This window comes from Brassica napus, chromosome C5, assembly GCF_020379485.1.
Source record: "Brassica napus cultivar Da-Ae chromosome C5, Da-Ae, whole genome shotgun sequence".
Lineage (NCBI taxonomy): Eukaryota > Viridiplantae > Streptophyta > Magnoliopsida > Brassicales > Brassicaceae > Brassica > Brassica napus.
The window spans coordinates 55,515,131-55,533,283 of NC_063448.1; the positions used below are offsets into that span (position 1 = coordinate 55,515,131).

General features: G+C 34.8%; 4 protein-coding genes across 7 annotated transcripts; 3 read left to right on the forward strand and 1 right to left on the reverse strand.

The window, feature by feature from the left end:
• The first annotated feature begins 746 nt into the window (after window positions 1-746).
• Window positions 747-4,305, forward strand: LOC106416915 (WUSCHEL-related homeobox 11). The gene is made up of 4 exons (XM_048758790.1): window positions 747-1,683; window positions 1,781-1,966; window positions 2,486-2,661; window positions 4,097-4,305. The coding sequence occupies exons 1-4, from the start codon at window positions 1,263-1,265 to the stop codon at window positions 4,112-4,114; spliced, it is 801 nt and encodes a 266-aa protein (XP_048614747.1). The 5' UTR covers window positions 747-1,262; the 3' UTR covers window positions 4,115-4,305.
• A 4,018-nt stretch (window positions 4,306-8,323) lies between these two features.
• LOC106416556 (probable arabinosyltransferase ARAD1) lies at window positions 8,324-10,574 on the forward strand. The gene is made up of 3 exons (XM_013857485.3): window positions 8,324-9,233; window positions 9,465-9,755; window positions 9,897-10,574. Exons 1-3 carry the CDS (start codon window positions 8,535-8,537, stop codon window positions 10,413-10,415), a joined length of 1,509 nt encoding a protein of 502 aa, XP_013712939.2. The 5' UTR covers window positions 8,324-8,534; the 3' UTR covers window positions 10,416-10,574.
• Window positions 10,575-12,197: 1,623 nt separating this feature from the next.
• LOC125574934 (protein DETOXIFICATION 24) lies at window positions 12,198-15,072 on the forward strand. 3 transcript variants are annotated; one of them, XM_048758671.1, is made up of 9 exons: window positions 12,198-12,373; window positions 12,762-13,071; window positions 13,167-13,708; window positions 13,811-13,897; window positions 13,966-14,022; window positions 14,113-14,351; window positions 14,456-14,574; window positions 14,661-14,747; window positions 14,838-15,072. In XM_048758671.1, the coding sequence occupies exons 2-9, from the start codon at window positions 12,793-12,795 to the stop codon at window positions 14,925-14,927; spliced, it is 1,500 nt and encodes a 499-aa protein (XP_048614628.1). In that variant the 5' UTR covers window positions 12,198-12,373; window positions 12,762-12,792; the 3' UTR covers window positions 14,928-15,072. The 3 variants fall into 3 exon arrangements, with proteins under 3 accessions (XP_048614628.1, XP_048614629.1, XP_048614630.1); XM_048758672.1 differs by lacking the exon at window positions 12,198-12,373 and adding an exon at window positions 12,379-12,513; XM_048758673.1 differs by lacking the exon at window positions 12,198-12,373 and having other exon boundaries at window positions 12,950-13,071; window positions 13,143-13,708.
• Window positions 15,049-17,632, reverse strand: LOC125587693 (ELMO domain-containing protein A-like). Of its 2 annotated transcripts, none has more exons than XM_048758675.1 (10): window positions 17,404-17,632; window positions 16,687-16,863; window positions 16,515-16,617; window positions 16,322-16,425; window positions 16,162-16,230; window positions 15,957-16,072; window positions 15,811-15,865; window positions 15,590-15,710; window positions 15,369-15,511; window positions 15,049-15,285 (listed from the first exon to the last, which is right to left on the reverse strand). In XM_048758675.1, exons 2-10 carry the CDS (start codon window positions 16,828-16,830, stop codon window positions 15,184-15,186), a joined length of 957 nt encoding a protein of 318 aa, XP_048614632.1. In that variant the 5' UTR covers window positions 16,831-16,863; window positions 17,404-17,632; the 3' UTR covers window positions 15,049-15,183. The 2 variants fall into 2 exon arrangements, with proteins under 2 accessions (XP_048614632.1, XP_048614631.1); XM_048758674.1 differs by lacking the exon at window positions 17,404-17,632 and adding an exon at window positions 17,179-17,313.
• Between the last annotated feature and the right edge of the window lie 521 nt (window positions 17,633-18,153).

The window sequence follows — 18,153 nt, forward strand, 5'->3', positions numbered from 1 at the left end:
TATTTAATTTTTCTCCTACTTAAAAATAATAATTAATGAGAGATTCATTGGAAATCCATTAATGCAATACTAATGCATTCCCTTTAGAGTTTAAACTTATCATGTAGTCTGGTATTCATTTTAATGTGTCACCACCTTAATTATCACTGATAGGGAAAAATGTAATCAATTATATTTGTGGTAGTTAAGTCCATATTTATGTTAAGAAACCTTTGATTTTGGGACAGACTTAGCCGACATAAAAGTATAAAATCACTAAAGACTTGCATCAACCGACTATTAATTTTCACATGGAACTGGATTCCGATTGAGCAGAACCGGCCTAACCCGTCTGACACAACTGCATTCAAATAACTAGATTGAACGTATTGTTTGCAAGTGCAATTTTTGTTTTTGTTTGTTATATAAGATTTTGAGCAATTTGGAGATTTTAATATATTGAAAATGAGACTAGATTAATAAGATAGATAGACCAGATTATTATGGATAAACCATAGATAACTTTTTAATGGTACCATTACCGTAAATTTATTATCTTTCCTGTTTCACAAAAATACATGTTTTAGAAAAAAAATATTTGAAAAGATACATTTTGTATTTTCAATGCATGTCTTATTAAATAATAATGATTAATTGTAAATTTCAAAAAGAATAATTACTTTTGTTAAATTTCGTTAGTTTCAAATTATGAGAAATAGAAAATCACAAAATATACATTTATAACTAAAATTTAATATGTGTGAAAATTTTAAAATATATCATTTTGAAACAGAATAAATATTTTTTTTGTCTCATAACATGCATATAACTAATGAATGGCAAATCAAAACGGATAAGGAGTACTGTAAACTTTTGAACACATTCTGTGACTATCCCTACTGGCCAATGCTCAAATATGATTTGCTATATCTCCAATTGCAAAGCAAATTCCATAGTTTGTGTATCTCCACTCCAAGTACGCGTCAACATTTATAGTCTAATAGTATTGTACACCTAGCGCTATAACAAAACACAGTATATGCTAAATTTATTATATTCTAACAAAGCCTCTAAAAGATAAAGATAAACCTTATGTAACTTTAAGAGTAACTTAATAAACAAGGAAAAAAATATTATTTAAGAAAATCCTAATCCTATAAATTCATGGGCGTACACTCTAGTCAACACCTCACAAAAACATACGAAAACATTTCTTCTCTTTTATTACCCAAAAGCAACAGAAAAAAAAGAACCAACAAACAATTTCAAAATTTTTGAAAGCAATGGACCAAGAACAAACACCACATAGCGCAACCGGCCATAGCCACTCACCTTCTTCCTCCGCTTCCGGTACCACCTCAACCGAACAAGTTCGGTCACGATGGTCACCTAAACCGGAACAAATACTCATACTTGAGTCGATCTTCAACAGTGGTATGGTTAACCCTCCAAAAGAAGAGACGGTAAGGATACGGAAGATGCTGGAGAAATTCGGCAAGGTGGGAGATGCAAATGTCTTCTACTGGTTTCAAAACCGGCGGTCAAGATCTCGCCGAAGGCAGCGGCAACTCCAGGCTGCAGCAGCAGCAGCGACCACAACCACCAATACTTGTGACCAGACCATGATGGTGAGCAACAACTTGCCACAGCATAGTGGAAGTGATTTGGGGTTTGGAGGTTGTAGCACTTCTAATTACTTATTTGGTGGGTCATTTCAAGTTCCTTCCTTCTTTCTTTGTATTTCTTTCTTCTCCTCCTTCCTGTTAAAGCTCCTCTTCCATTTCTTCTTCTTCTTCTTCAGCTAGCTCTTCTTCTTATGGCGTTGGATGTGATAATCATAGCAATAATGGCATGGAGAATCTCTTAACAATGTCTGGTGAAATGGGTTACCATGAAGCTAATCAGCATCATTATAACTATCATAGCTCAAATGTCGAATCAATTTTGTGCCCATCTGAACAAAGCTCCAATTATCACTACCAACAAGGTAAACAAAAATAAATAATTTGCATGCCTCTTTTTTTTTTGCTTTGTAAACTGAAGTGCTTTGTCCTCTAAACCCTCTTTCTTTCCCCAGAAAGTCTCTTAAAGTAACATTTTAAAATTGTAAAAGGTGTTTTAAACGTAGGAAAAAACAATTCTGGGTGGGTTTCAACCAAATAACCGATTTTTATTTGGTAATTTAATTGATAAGTAGCTTTTGTTAATTATACTTCCGATACTACCAAACATTTTGTACTTGAGAGCAAGTTCTATAGTCTACTTTTTTTCTTATATACCTGAAGTTATTTTCTATTCTTCTAGAGAGAACAAAAAAAACTCTAGATCTCATAATTTTACTATAAAAGCTTTAAAGGGGAGGGGGAATCAAATTTCAGATGAGTTTCACCCAAAAAACTGACTTCTTGGACTATTAGGTTAATTCTTCTTCCAGTATTGCCTAATCTCGATCTTGATAGATAATAAGCTGATATTTACATATTATTAGATATATTTTTAAATTCAGGGTCTATAACGGTGTTTATAAACGGAGTTCCAACAGAAGTGACCAGCGGAGGTATTGATATGAAAGCAACGTTTGGAGAAGATTTGGTTTTGGTGAATTCCTCAGGTGTTCCTCTTCCTACTGATCAGTTTGGGTTTTTGATGCTTAGCTTACAACATGGTGAAGCTTATTTCCTGGTAATCTCTCTCTCTCTCTCTCTCTCTCTCTCTCTCTCTCTCTCTCTCTCTCTCTCTCTCTCTCTCTCTCTCTCTCTCTCTCTCTCTCTCTCTCTCTCTCTCTCTCTCTCTCTCTCTCTCTCTCTCTCTCTCTCTCTCTCTCTCTCTCTCTCTCTCTCTCTCTCTCTCTCTCTCTCTCTCTCTCTCTCTCTCTCTCTCTCTCTCTCTCTCTCTCTCTCTCTCTCTCTCTCTCTCCCCCCTCACTTTGATGTTGAAAATAGAAAATGAGATGGAACCCAATTGGGGTAAAGTCTTAAATTGTCTGCTACAATATATTTTAATCATCATACTAAAATAATATAAATTATTTCGTAAGAGAAACAAATATACTATTTGATGAATGCCGGTTTGTACAGTAAATGATATGTTTTTAAGACAGTTTATGTAACTGAAGATTTGTGATTTGACGAGGTTTTTCACATTTGAATAAAAAAATTGCGAATTTTTATTAATGAGTCTTTTGTTCACATTTGAGTGAAAAGAATGAGATGATATATTTGCATAAACATGTAAAAGAATTAGTATTTTATAAAATGTGGTTTCATTAACGTTACTAGTGTGAGCAAGTAATTTTATTATTATTTTTGTTTCAGCAGTTATAATGTCAAATGTTTAGTTCACTACTTTTAGTAAATAAAAAGGAAATGAAAGCCTAAGTTAATATTTAATTATGTGTACAACTGTTTGTGAAATTAAATATCCTATATATTGTTAAGTTTCATGTTATCACTTGAAATGGATTGGTAGTGAGTTGAGTAGCATATATCTAATATATATTGTTGTTTTAATTCTCTTTCTAAATTCAAATTTTATTACTTTTCCGTTTCATATTAATTGTCGTTTTATAATTTATAATTTATTTTATTTTAAGTGTATTTTATGTTTTCAATGTATTTATTTCATAGTTTTTCAATATTATTTGTATTCTCTTAGTATATTAATTAATATAATCAAATAAACTAATATATTAATAAGAGGCAAAATAATAAATTAGATGATTTTTTAATTTATGTGAAAAATTTAAATCGACGTACAAAATGAAACGAAAAAAATATTAATTTGTTGGTTTTTCTAAAAGTACAGTTACTTGGGGTAAATTTTAAGAGTATAGATTTTAATTATTTTATTGAGTTCATTGGCAAACGAGACACTGGGAAATCTGTTCTCTCTCTCCCACACATACACTCTATATCTTCTCATGGTTCTCTTAGAAATCTAAGTGTGAAAAGCCGATTCGACATTAGGGTTCATCTGTTTCTCTCTTTCTTCCCTTGAAATAATTCGAATTTCTTGGAATCCTAAAGAGATCTTACATCAATTAATCTGCTTTTATATTTTCCTTTTTAAATGATCGTCTTCTTTTTGTTATTTGTTGTTTCGATTTTGTTATCGACAGGTTCCAAGACCGACATGAACTGGCTTTACTCTTGTGTTATGTGGTGATTCAACAGATGCCTTGTTATTCTACCTTAGTCTATATGGCTGCGGTCCATCCATTTTTTTCCTTTTCTTTATGAATCTATCGTGTAATAAAAGTTTCTTCTGTTGTCTCTTTGTTTTGTAATCTAATTAAATAAATAAACGAAGTCAAAATCTCTTCTAAAACGAAGAAATTTAGTTTTTGTATCAGTTTACTGATTTAGATGTAAAATAAATATTTATTTTACAATAATTTTTCTGTCTAGGGATCATCAAGCTAGTTCGTGTGCAGAGTAATGAATTTTATTGGAATAAGAAAAATAATCGAAGTCTATTAGTTGCGTTGAACACTTTAATACATTAAATAATGTTTTGCATCTACTGACAACATGTTTATTGCATGTCTTTTAGGGTGAATCTCTTAACGTAATATAAGAAACGGTCTCTTAGCTTTTAACTAAATAAGCTAAGTTTCATCTCTTAAATAAGAGATATAAGAGACGTTTTTTAGTTTTTTTAGTTAAAAGATAAGAGAATGTATCTTATATTACGCTAAAAGACCCAGCCTAAGAAACCTACAATAAACATGAATACCATTTGTTAAGTACAGTGTACTTGTTGTCGATATTTATACCTTTGTGTGTTTATCAACAAGTCGAACTATGTCATCAATGATGTCTTGATTAGTCCATCGCAGCTAGTTCACCTTATTTCAAAACTGATTCAAACTCCTCTATAGCGAACGATACCCATTGTTGATACATCAAGCCTCTCTAAACGATACATTTTACATCAAACCATACGTCATATTTTAACAAATATAATTAGAAACTAGTAATACGGATTACAATTGCTCAAAAAGCTGATAATACAACTTCTAAGCCATAATACAATGTGGTATAAAATTAATGAATCTTATATCTTATATATATCCTGAATCTCATTTATACTATGAAACTTTAATACTGTAAGCCACACGTTAAAACTATAATAACAAATTGTCTACAAAACAAGTAATTGATTACCTCAAATGCATATATATCAACCTATATAACCATATAAAATAAAAATATACAAATCCAAAAAATCTTACAAACAAGATGATGGCTGGCATATATCATCTAATGAGCATTGGCTATGCAAATAATTGGTCTAAGATTAGCTTTGGTCATAAATGAATTAATACAACGCTAAGTGATTTAATTTTAAACGGAATTCAGAATTTGCATTGTCAATACATTATAATTTGGTATATTTTTGTTTCGATTGAATAGATATAAAGAAAAAATGGAAGAGCATAACACAGCTGGGTTCGTCAGAATCTATTCTTGTCGATTCCTGCTCTCCGGAACACAAACCTTAATTAACAACCCGAAGCAATATCTTAATAACCAATAGTGAAGACAATTTTTTTTTTTTTGGTAAATCCAAATTCTGCCCATTAGATCTGACCTTGTAAACATCAAGTGAGAGTTTACAAGTATTGAATATTCACTCAATATTTCTAAGGACAAAACCTATACATATTCGAGACTCGAAATTCTACATAGACAAACAGAAGAATTTTATAAACTCACTTTTCGTTGTAATATATACTTCCTCCTATTTTATTAATTTACATTTTTAATAATCAGATAATATTTTTTGAGAAATTACTATTAACAAAAATATTATTAACTATCTATTTAAACATATTTTAATCAATAAAAATACAATTGGTAGTTCAAATTATTTTGGTAGTAGAGATAGTAAAAAAAAAGGGTAGAAAACTGAATATAAATATTCTTTTTAAATGAATTGAACCTTATACAAAAATGTTCACTACAACGAGAATAACGTAATAAAATAAAGCCACTAGGCGACAAGACCGACCACTGTAGCCAGTGAGTAGAAGACGCATGTTTGGTTAATTCTTGAATTCCGAACTCAAAAGCATATGTATTTAAGACTTACCATATGGATCTATTCAAACTCACTCACTCACAGTTTCCTATTGGCTACCAAGTGGATTATTAATATTCATAAACCCCTTTACTTTTACCGACCCTTTTTTCCTTTTGTCTACTAAGAGTACTACTTCTATATTATATTCAGGAGACACTACCTTTTTCCATTTGAAGCTTCCCACATATCCTATGCCTATCATCGCCGTCTCCGCTGACCACCATGGCTACCTTATGGCCTGATCTTCGACTTCCCTGAACTCTCAACTCCCCCAAACCATTTATAATAGGTGCACCTTACAAATCTTGCACAAACCTAAAGTTTTGTATGCATCTTTCCAGTGTAGTCTATGAGGTTTCTCTGCTTCTTTCAAAACGTGGTACATTTGACTCAGGTACATGTTATACTAGTAGCGAAACGAACTCATGCTAAGCTTACAAACATGAAACCTAAATCAACCCCAATGGCAACAAGCTGTAACGTAGCCCAAGTTAATTTTGTAGTGTCAGATATCGTATTTGGGGGCCAGAATAATGTTGGGCCAGAATAATGTAGCCCAACTATTGTTGGCACGTTCTTCATTTAGGATCAACGTGGCAAGTCATCTAATCATTATTTGTGTCAAAATATTAGAACACAATCAAAGAACTATTTTGTTTGATTCAAAATTAGATCGTCGTTTAGATTTTGTCAATTCAAGGCTCAGTTTAATACTCCATCTAGGCCTGGGACTTATTATCCGAGATCCGGATTCGATCCGAGATCCGCTCCGGATCCGCTCCGAAAATAGGATATCCGGGGTGCCCGGATCCGAATCCGGATAGTAAAATCTTGGATCCTTGCAAACCGAATCCGGATCCGGATATCTTAATTTTTAGGTCCGGATATCCGGATCCGGATCCTTATTTTTAAAATACATTAAATTTTTAAATTTTATTAATATTTATATTTGATATATTAATATTTATACATGAATTAATCTTATAATATTATATTTTAGTTTTTACAATATTATAAACATATATAAATATATTTATAAATATTTTAATTTATGTATTATATTTAAAAAAAATAGTATTTTTTGTTAAAAAAATTATTTTTAATTATTTTGACGGATCCGGATCCGGATATCCGCGGATAATAGAATATCGAGACGGTTATCCAAAACCCGGATATCCGGAAACCACGAATCCGGATCCGGATATTAAATCCACGGATCCGACAGATCCGGATCCGGATCCGGATACCCTAAATTTCCCGGATATCCGGATCCGTCCCAGGGCTAACTCTATCTATTCCTAAAAGTACAATGTTTTACGGAATTTTGATGTTCCAATTCATTTTTCTAGGTAACTTTTATTTTATTAAAAACTATGTACCCAATCATATTTTAATAGTCTATTTTGTAATTGGTTGAATACCATTAATTTATAGTTTTAATGATATTTTCTAGAAAAAAAAAAATTTTCTTAATATGTGTGAGGGAGGGAATACTATTTATATTTAGGTATTTGTTGAAGAATTTCCACGATTCCCAAGTCTTCGGATCTCAAAATTTGTGTGCTAATTGTGAGAGTTTTTTCAGTAGTTAAAGTTTTGAAATTAATATCGATTTGATTAGGCCACACGCAACATTGTTAAAAATCAATTTCAGAAAGAGCTGTCAGGTTTCACCCCACGTAAACCTTGACAGACCAACCGACGGTGTGATTTGCACATTTAATTTACATAATTATGTGTACTCTTCATCAGTTATATAAAAGTATATATTTTGAGTCAAATATCAATCTAAGGATTAATTACTCATTAGTAACCACCAACGTTACGTTATCTACGATAACCAAAGGTGGCAGTAATATATTTTAATACTATTTTTAGTTCATATATGGAATTACTCAAACAAAGTTTGAAATTTGTGAGTATATACTCTGGTATAGAAATTCCATCTATGATCATTACGTTTTTATCTTCAGTCAAACTAAACCACTGATAACATTTTGACCATTAACTGTCTACAAATTTTATACTAATTTAAGCAAAGTTTCAAAAAAAATTTGAAAATTTATTTCTTTAAAAATGATTGGTCCCAAACTATTATATAACTTATAATATATTTCTTTTTGAATAACATCATATTTTAATGGAGTTTATATCTTCATTAGATTAGATTACATGATTTTCTATAGAATAATTTTGTTGGTAATTAAATTGTAAGATGGTTTTAATTGCCCCGCGTCTAAAGATCAACGTCGACGACTCAGTTCCTTCCTACACAAGCGAGAGAGAGAGAGAGAGAACAAAGAGCGTGTTGTATACTGTCTCTTCGGCGTTTTCATCGTTTCTCATCTACCTCAAAAAAAAAAAAACTTCTCCTGGGTTTTGGATGTACACGATCTTTCTTCCTCTTTCTACGAATCTGTTCTTATTTTTTTCAGATTCTTGATATATGATTCTTCTCCTTGATAGTTTCTATGAAGAAGTCTGTGTCTCCAGTCTCTTGTTTTAGATTACCAGAGATGGTTGAGAGATCAAACACACGGTATCACCGAATGTTCATCACCAGAATATCGATGATCTTCTTGTTGATATCGATCCTCTCCGTCCTCTCTTGGTTCCTGATCCTCTCTTCCACAGACCCTAACCGAGTTCTTGATCACATCACAGTCTCAGAACCTACTGATTCTCCTCTCATAATCATCAAGAACTCAGAGAAATCTCCCCAACAAAACGACGCCGAATTGCCAAATCCTAAAAACAGTGGAGGAGCAAAAACAGAGGAAGTCAAAGAAACCCTCCAATGCAACCAGAAGGTTTCTCCTCCTTCTCCAAGGCCATTGAAAGTCTACATGTATGATATGAGTCCAGAGTTTCACTTTGGGTTATTAGGTTGGAAGCCTGAGAGAAAAGGCGTCGTTTGGCCTGACGTTAGAGTCAATGTTCCTCACCATCCTGGTGGGCTTAACTTGCAGCACAGTGTTGAGTATTGGCTGACATTAGATCTCTTGTTCTCTGAGCTTCCAGAAGACTCTAGAACCTCTCGTGCTGCGATACGTGTAAAGAACTATACCGAAGCTGATGTAGTCTTCGTGCCATTCTTCTCCTCATTGAGCTACAACAGATTCTCTAAGGTTACCCAAAAGCAGAAGCAAAGCCGAGACAGAGAGCTACAGGTTACTACATTCACAACCAAACCTTTTTTTACATTAAATTTTATTAATTCAACCCGAAAACAGAAATGCAGATCCGATTACAACCCTACTCGAACAAAATTACCCTAGTAATAAGTTTCTTAACTAGTTTCGCTCGACTCATATCCCAGTGCATTCCGCTAGCTCCGATTCCAAATCCTATAACCAAACCTTTGTGTTTATTTTTCTTATTTCGATTTTTATTATGGACAGGACAAGTTGGTGAAGTTCGTGACGGCACAAAAGGAGTGGAAGATCTCAGGAGGGAAGGATCATGTGATAATGGCGCACCATCCTAATAGCATGTCCACGGCGAGACATAAGCTATATCCAGCTATGTTTGTGGTCGCTGACTTCGGTAGATACTCGCCACGTGTGGCTAATGTTGATAAAGACATCGTAGCTCCATACAAACACCTTGTCTCATCGTACGCTAATGACACGTCAGGCTTTGATTCGCGTCCGGTCTTACTCTACTTTCAAGGAGCCATCTACCGTAAAGCTGTGAGTGCTTGCTTGCTACACAAGTAATATTTATTCAAAACCTAGACTAACCCTAAGTAAAAATAAAGCTGTGAGAGCTTGCTTGCTAGACAAGTACTATCTATTCAAAACCTAGACTAACCCTAAGTAACAATCTTGTAGGGTGGATTCGTGAGACAAGAGTTATATTACCTTCTGAAAGAAGAAAAAGACGTTCACTTCTCCTTTGGAAGTGTACAAAACCACGGCATAAGCAAAGCGGGAGTAGGAATGAGATCATCTAAGTTCTGTCTCAACATCGCTGGAGATACTCCGTCTTCTAACCGTCTCTTTGACGCTATAGCTAGTCATTGTATTCCGGTTATCATCAGCGATGACATTGAGTTACCTTACGAGGATGTTCTCAACTACAACGAGTTCTGCATCTTTGTCCGAGCATCAGATGCTTTGAAGAAAGGGTTTTTGTTGGGTCTTGTGAGGAGTATTGGGAGAGAAGAATGGAACAAGATGTGGGGAAGGTTGAAGGAGGTTGAGAGGTACTTTGATTTGCGTTTTCCGGCTAAGGATAATGATGGAGATTATGGAGTTCAGATGATTTGGAAAGCTGTGGCGAGGAAAGCTCCATTGGTGAAGATGAAGGTTCATAGGTTCCAGAGGTTTACAAGGCCTTTTTTGATTTGATGTGTAGAAATATAGTTTTAGTTCAGTCTAGCACCATCGGTACACTATCTTTTACCATTCTAAAATCTTCTCATGTTGCTCAAGATCAAAAATCAGTTTCGCTAATTGTTCTTGTTTAGACCTACCTTGTGACATAAGTTACATCTTTATTCATTAGTTATTACATAACTAGGTATATCATTGGCTTACAATCTTTTGAAGATATAAAAGAAGACATACATTACAATATATGATGTTTGTTTTCTTTTTTCATCCAAAAGTTTCAACTTCCTATTGTGGTAATTTTACAGGCCTAAGCCTTTACAGGTTAAGAGGCCATGTGGTTAGAGCTGACACGGACCTTGAGAGATACATATGTCACGAGATCAAACATTGTTTTTTTAAAAGATTGTGTAATGTAGAGAAGATCAGAGACCATGTTGCCCTAGTCTTATCTTTCTCACTCACTCATAAAATAGAAGTGAAATCACATAAGTTTATGGCTGAACAATGTAAAGTATGGGCATTGAAACCCACTTTTTAGGTTGATCAAAGATATGTTTACGCACATACATATCCATATTAGACTATATGATCAAGTTTTGACTGCCACTAACTAAGAGGAAACTGGATAAAAGTGTGCTTATGAGAGAGCTAATCACAAGAAACAAACAATTAAAATAGGGTGAGGACTTGTGGGCTGCAGCTCCATTTTGCATTCTTTATTCAATGGTTTTGCCCATTTATCTCAAAAAGAATAACAAATGTATTCACATGCATAAGGCCAGCGAACTAAATAGACAAAAGTTCAATACAGCCCAACTGTACATATATGAGCTAGTCATATAAATGTAAGGCGGAAAATAATACTCACAATTTAACACTCATAAACAAAAAATTATTAAAGAGTTTCCCTACAAAGAAGAAAGATATTTATTTTGGTTCATTCAAGGAGGAGAGAGACACGAATGCGGAACGCATTTTCAAAGGGACAAGAGATCACACATGGAAGATCGCTGCATGGATTGTGCATGCGTGTCTGTCTCATACTTGGACAACGTGGAGTCTGTCTGGGTCCCACCATTTTATCCGTCTAGGTCGAAATCGTAGAAAACAACATGCAAGTCTGTACTTGTCCACTAAGTAAATAGGGACGTAGAGATGTAAATACTTTTGCTATATTAAACGAATATTTTTTGCTATATTTTTTTTTTCAACAATATTTTTTGCTATTTAAACTATATGTAGTGACTTAATGGAAAACTAATAGTAAAAATCTATAATTATTGGTAGTATTATTCACCACTTCAACTTAACTGCTTCACTACAGGATCACTTGGTTTATTATAATAATAATCCGTTTTCACTTATCTAAATGTTGTTATTTGGTTGTTTTAGCATAAAACAAAAGGTACTATTAGTACATGGTAACAACAGAAGAAGATAATACCTAACGATCGAACGGTGTCGGCAAAAACTATACCTAATGATCGAATGGCCTCGATTGCATCCTGCACGAACAACTAATATGATTGGACCCTGTAACCAGGGGGAAGCTGGTTACAAAACCCTTTTTTATTTTCCGCTGGTCAAGATCAGAAAATCTACTTTATTTTCAAAATTGGTTAATAATTATCTAATTTCCAAAAATAGTATATATGAAAATTTCAGATTAGTGTGAAAATCCATTTAGAGGGTTATAATTTTTGGGTATTATATCATAACAACTAATGACTATGCATTAAAAGATTTGGCATTGAGTTAAAATAACTAAGAACTATGCATATGTGGAATATTGTAGTATTTAAATTTAGAAGATAACTAATCTGTGTATAATAATACACCGAGAGGTTCACAAAGTCGGTGTTCACTCTTGTTCACATATGTAAACAGATGCCTAAGTCAAGCATATGTCTATGCGACTAGATATCTAGAAGTTTCAGTTCTATTCTGGCATATTCTCCTAAAAAGAAAAAAAGGTAAATATCCGTCTTCAGTTTGTTTTCATTTCTTCGTTATTTTCTGTCAATTTTTTTGATGTTGATCATTTCACCGAGCTCTGTTTCTCTGTCTTCTACGCTCTTCTTGACGTTTCTGTATTCTCTCTTGAACTAAGGAGGTAATTTCTCGGTCGATACTTCATAGTATATACAACAGAAGTTTGTGTGTGTATACAATGAATTTTCGAGCAAGAGATGATTTTGGAGAAACGTTTGTTAGCTCGTTTGATATCATTGAATTTATACTCGAGGATTGTAGTTTAAACTCAACATAAAGTTTTATTATTTTATACGGTTTTGATAGATTATAGTAATTGTTTTCTTTTGTCCAAAAACAAAGTAATTTTCCTTGTATTAATTATTTCAGATTAAAGAACCAAAGAAGGAAACAACCAAACATGAGCACTCAAGGAGAAATGGAGGAGAGGCTACTACGTGTAGGATCAGATGCTAAGGATCGTCAAAGCAACAGTATAGAGAGTCTCTATCTGAGAGCAAAGGTTTGGAGCGAAGTAAGCAAAATGTGGAGAATAGCATTACCTTCCTCTTTGTTCCGCATGACTTCCTTTGGTAGCATCATTGTGGCTCAGGCCTTCATCGGTCACTCCTCTAAGTTGGGTCTAGCTGCTTACGCTCTACTTCAAAGCACATTCATCCGCTTTCTCTACGGTTTAATGGTATGCAATACTGCTTGTTTATTCAACATTTTGATATGAAAAAAATTTATTAAAATAGATAGTCTTTTTAGTTTTTGTGGTGTTAATATATATAGGGCGGTATGTCAAGTGCAACGGAGACTTTATGCGGGCAAGCATACGGTGCAGAACAGTACCAGACGATGGGGATATATCTACAACGTTCATGGATTGTTGACATAGCCGTGACCACTTTGTTCCTACCTTTTATCATATTGGCCGGTCCTATCCTCCGTCTATTAGGACAGAATGTTGCGATCACTAGGACCGTTGATGAGATATATCCTTGGATGATCCCTTATGTCTACAGCTTGATCTTTACCATGACTATGCAAATGTACCTCCAAGCACAAATGAAGAACGCTATTGTAGGCGTTCTCTCGACCTTGTCATTGGCTCTTGACATCCTGGTCACGTGGTGGTGCGTGAGTTTTATGGGGATGGGGATCGGTGGTGCGCTCCTCGGGCTTAACGTGAGCTCGTGGTCTTTGGTGTTAGCCGAGTTTGTGTACGTTTTTGGTGGGTGGTGTCCGTTCACTTGGACTGGGTTTAGCACTGCGGCTTTTGTTGACCTGGTTCCTATGCTCAAGCTCTCCATTTCTTCAGGATTCATGATCTGGTAATTACTAGTCTTTTAGTATATATTTATTTATTATAAACAACCAAGTTATATGCGAATGTTACTGTTTCTAATCATTTGTTTTCTTTTATTTTGCAACAGCTTAGAGTACTGGTACCTGAGCATCCTTGTCTTGATGGCTGGTTATACAGAAGATGCTAATACAGCAATATCTGCTTTCTCAATATGGTAAATTCAAACTATTTCTACCATTTATAATTCAAGAAGATAAATTATCTGATCTTGAAAATTTGCAGCCAATACATATATACATGGGAACTCAACATATGCCTTGGCTTCTTGGGTGCGGCTTGGTAATGCTCAGAAGTTAATGAATGTCTAATTTAAAAATCTTCTTAGCTTATATTAAATGATAGGTAATGTTTTCTTATATGCAAATGTAGCGTCAGAGTGGCTAACGAGTTGGGGAAAGGAGATGCAGCTGCAGTGAGATTCTCTATTAGAGTGATACTCACAGTGTCAGCAATCATGGGAGTGATATTCTCTGTTCTATGTTTAGCATTTAGCGGTCAGATATCGTATTTGTTTACTAATAGCAAAGAGGTTTCGAAAGCAGTGGATGATCTATCGATGATCCTTGCTGTTTCAATCTTACTCAACAGCATTCAACCTATACTCTCAGGTCACAATAAAAACAATATATGTTTTATAATTAGGTAGAGGTTTGGTTCTCTTCACATGTCTAGTAACTAACTAACTAACTAACTACTACATGAAGTTAAACAGGTGTGGCAGTAGGAGCAGGGATGCAGAGTATAGTGGCAGTTGTGAACTTAGTTTCATATTATGCAATTGGTATACCACTGGGTCTCATCCTTACTTATGTTTTCCATCTCGGTGTTAAGGTAACTTCTTCCTTTCTTAATCTTGTTTAGTACTAAGAAAATATATCTAAAGAAAAGTTCATTACATATCATTGTCCAATATGTAGGGACTATGGTCTGGAATGTTGGCCGGTATTGCGATCCAAACAGCGATATTGTGTTATATCATTTACAGAACTGACTGGGAGTTGGAGGTAAGCAATTATATTTTGTTATTCTTCCTTGAAGTACTGAAGACATGAATATGAAAATTCTTGAAATTTTGAAATATTTTGCTTTTGTAGGTTAAAAAGACAAGCGAACGTATGAAAGCATGGAGCCTGAAGCCATCTCATGAAGAGTCGAATCCTATAATAGATGATGAGAGGAAGTGAGAAGTGTTGTATAACGTTGTTCCCTTTTCAATGTAATATGTAAATATTTTGGGGGCCTAATAATGCAACTCTCGTTGCTATATAGCAAGGTCATGTAGCTTTACATTTTTTCTTCTATCAGTTAAAAGAAATAATAACTTGCCAAGCAATTTTAGCAAGAACTGATTATTCATTACACTGTATTTCTCAAATTATTGTATAAACACAGATAGAAATTACAGGAAAAACTAAAGCAAATACAAAAGAGAAAGAAATATTATTTGTGCAATAGTTTGAAAGAAAGCAAATCTTTAATGCTCGAAACATCCTCCAGGGCCAGCTCATGCTCTAACTGTGCTCTCGTTGATTTCAGAACGTCCTGCGAAAGATAAAACCGGTTAACAGATAGCCAAACCGAAAATTCGAAAACTGTAAACAAGTTTGGTTGAAAGACATGTTTACATTGAATTCCATGTAAGAAGCTCGTTTTGCAAGCCATTGTGCATCCATCATTTGGAAAGCTACGCAGTAAAGATTATCAAACGCCATTTCGTCTTCCTCCAGAAACTCCAAGAACCTTATCCCAGCTAGCGTTGACGGTTTACCTGTCAAGAAACACAAATACAAACACATTTCAACAGTCTGATATCATCGGTTTCATTTGGTTTCTTGAGCAATTTTACCTGATTGGAGATCTAACGTTTGTGCAAGCATGAATGAGATATTGATGCCAGCGACAGCGAAGGGATATTCCCATTCGGCTCTTGTTCCATCTTGTTTATGTAACAATCTATGGAATGATTCCTGTCACGATGAAAAAGATAAACTCTTGTTAGAATCATAGCGAATCAGAAGACTAGTGATGAAGGTGAGAGTATATGTGAATGGGGGAAACATCACAAACCGGATAGGTCTTTGCAAAGAAGATCAGATTCTCCAGTGATATATATCCTCCACCTCTGCAAATCAAGTTATGAAACCAACCATCAGTTAAATGACTAGTGATGAAGAAGAACTAAACGAGCATTTATTTATACACTATTGTGTTACCGAAAATCTGTTGAAGGGTCTGTTCCTTGCCATCCCATCTCCTTCCAGAGTTCGGATTTAAGAGGTGGTAGTTCCCTCTGTGGATACGCTAACCTCCATAGTTGTCGTAGTGCATCCTGTAAATCATGCAATTACATAATCTCGACAAAAGTGTTGATATGTGGAATTAACTATAGCAAACAGAGAGTCCATGAAAACAACGTACTTGATGCTCCATTCGAGATCCATCAAAGGGTATTTCTATTCTTCTCTTAATGTTTCTCAGCCTTTCTTCCTAGTAAGAGGTAATCAAATACAGAATGTGATCTTTACACAGATATGGCATACACGGTGGCCACAAGATAAGATAGATGCTTTAAATATACCTGCAACATACTAAGAGGAGGTGGCAAATGCCTTCCACGAGAACCTATATGAGACAGAGAAAGGAACTTCCCAAAAAGCGAGCCAGATCCAAAGACAACTTTGGCTGCAAAACCAATAAACAAGATGAAATGTGATAATCCCTTTTTTAAAACAATCAAGGAGTAATAAGTAAACAAGACAAAAAAACCAAACCTATCCACTGAGCCCATTGTGCAATCAGCTGAGAAAAGATAAACGTCCAGTGAACTTGCTGTCTCTTCCGTTCTTCTTCCCAGATATCCTCCAGAGTAAGCTCCTAAGAGGACACATCACAGATGATAATAATGCATAAAAGGGTTTCTCTGAAAAAAAAGGAAACACTAACCTCATTGTAGGTATCTTTACTATCGCTACTACTTCTCAACAAGGGCTCACTTAAAGTTTCGGAGTCTGCTGCGTCATAACGTTCATACTTTCTCCCATCTACATCCCCGTGATGAAGCCGTCTCCTAAGAGTCGCAGATGCCATCTTGTAAACCAACACACAGAAGCGAATAAGCCCCTGCAGCATAATAACATAAATCAGACCAAGCAAATACAACAGCAAAACAAAAAAACATGAAAATTTGAGACTGTTGTGTCTTGCTAAGAAACCCATAATGCAGCAGAAAAAAAAAAAAAAAAAACAACAAAAAAGCCTTTCAATTTGTTAAAGTCTTGGACTTTTTCCACACTAGAGCAGAACAGAGATCAATCAGAGAAAACGAACCCTAATAAGCTTCAAACAGACACCAAAACACGTGAGATTAATTCAACAAAAGGACCTTTTCGATCTAGCAAACTACACACCGATGCAACTGCACAAAAAGTCACCAACCATTGAATCGTTACAATACTCAGAACATCAAAAACAGAGCTCCTGTCACAAACCCTAGTTTCCAATCACAACAGAGGTACCGAAAAGACACAGAGAAACCCCCAAATTTTCGACCTTTTAATCTCAAATCAGGAAGCTTTATCCAAATTTTGTAGGAATCTAAGATAAGACTATAAGAAGAACAATATACAATTCCGGAAAAATGGGTTTGATAGGTTAGCTTACAGGGAACGCGATCTCAAGTGAAAGATGAGAGCTTCCTTGGTGAGAAAGGTAGGAATAGCTCACGAAAACCCAATGGAAACAGTCTCCGGCAACGGCAGAAGAATTTCCACAAATTCTATTTTATTTTGGGATTTAATATCTCCGGTTAATACATCGGTAGACCAAAATGGGCCAGATAACATTTACCGGACCCGACCCGGCCCGACGCTAGATTCATCTGGGCCTGGACATTTTATCCGGATCCAAGAACCTGACTAAAACACCCCGAAAAATCCCGACCAAAACCGATCTTTTTGTCCTTTTGGATCTTGTTGTGGAGGACCCGCGGATCTTGGATCCGACCCGAACCGAACCCGAGATCTGAGTAGGATATCCAAAAAGCCAAAATTTCTAGTTATATATTAGGTTATATATAGGTGTTTCAGTAAATTTTTGGTATTATAGGTGTTTTTTAAGTTTCAGATTTGAGTTTTTGGGTATATTTTTGGATTTCAAGTAAAATTTAGATTTTTTTAAAATATAGTTCGGATAATCAGATGAAATTTCAGGTATTTTCATGTTTTCGAATGAGACTTTAGATAAAAAATTTTAATATTTTTTGAGAATTTAAATATTTTTAGGCATGTTCTGTATGTTTTAGATATCTTTGGACATGACCCGCCGGAATCCGAACCAAACCTGACCCGATACAGAACCGAATCCGAACCAATAAACTCTAATTATCATATTGGATCCAACTATCTAAGATCC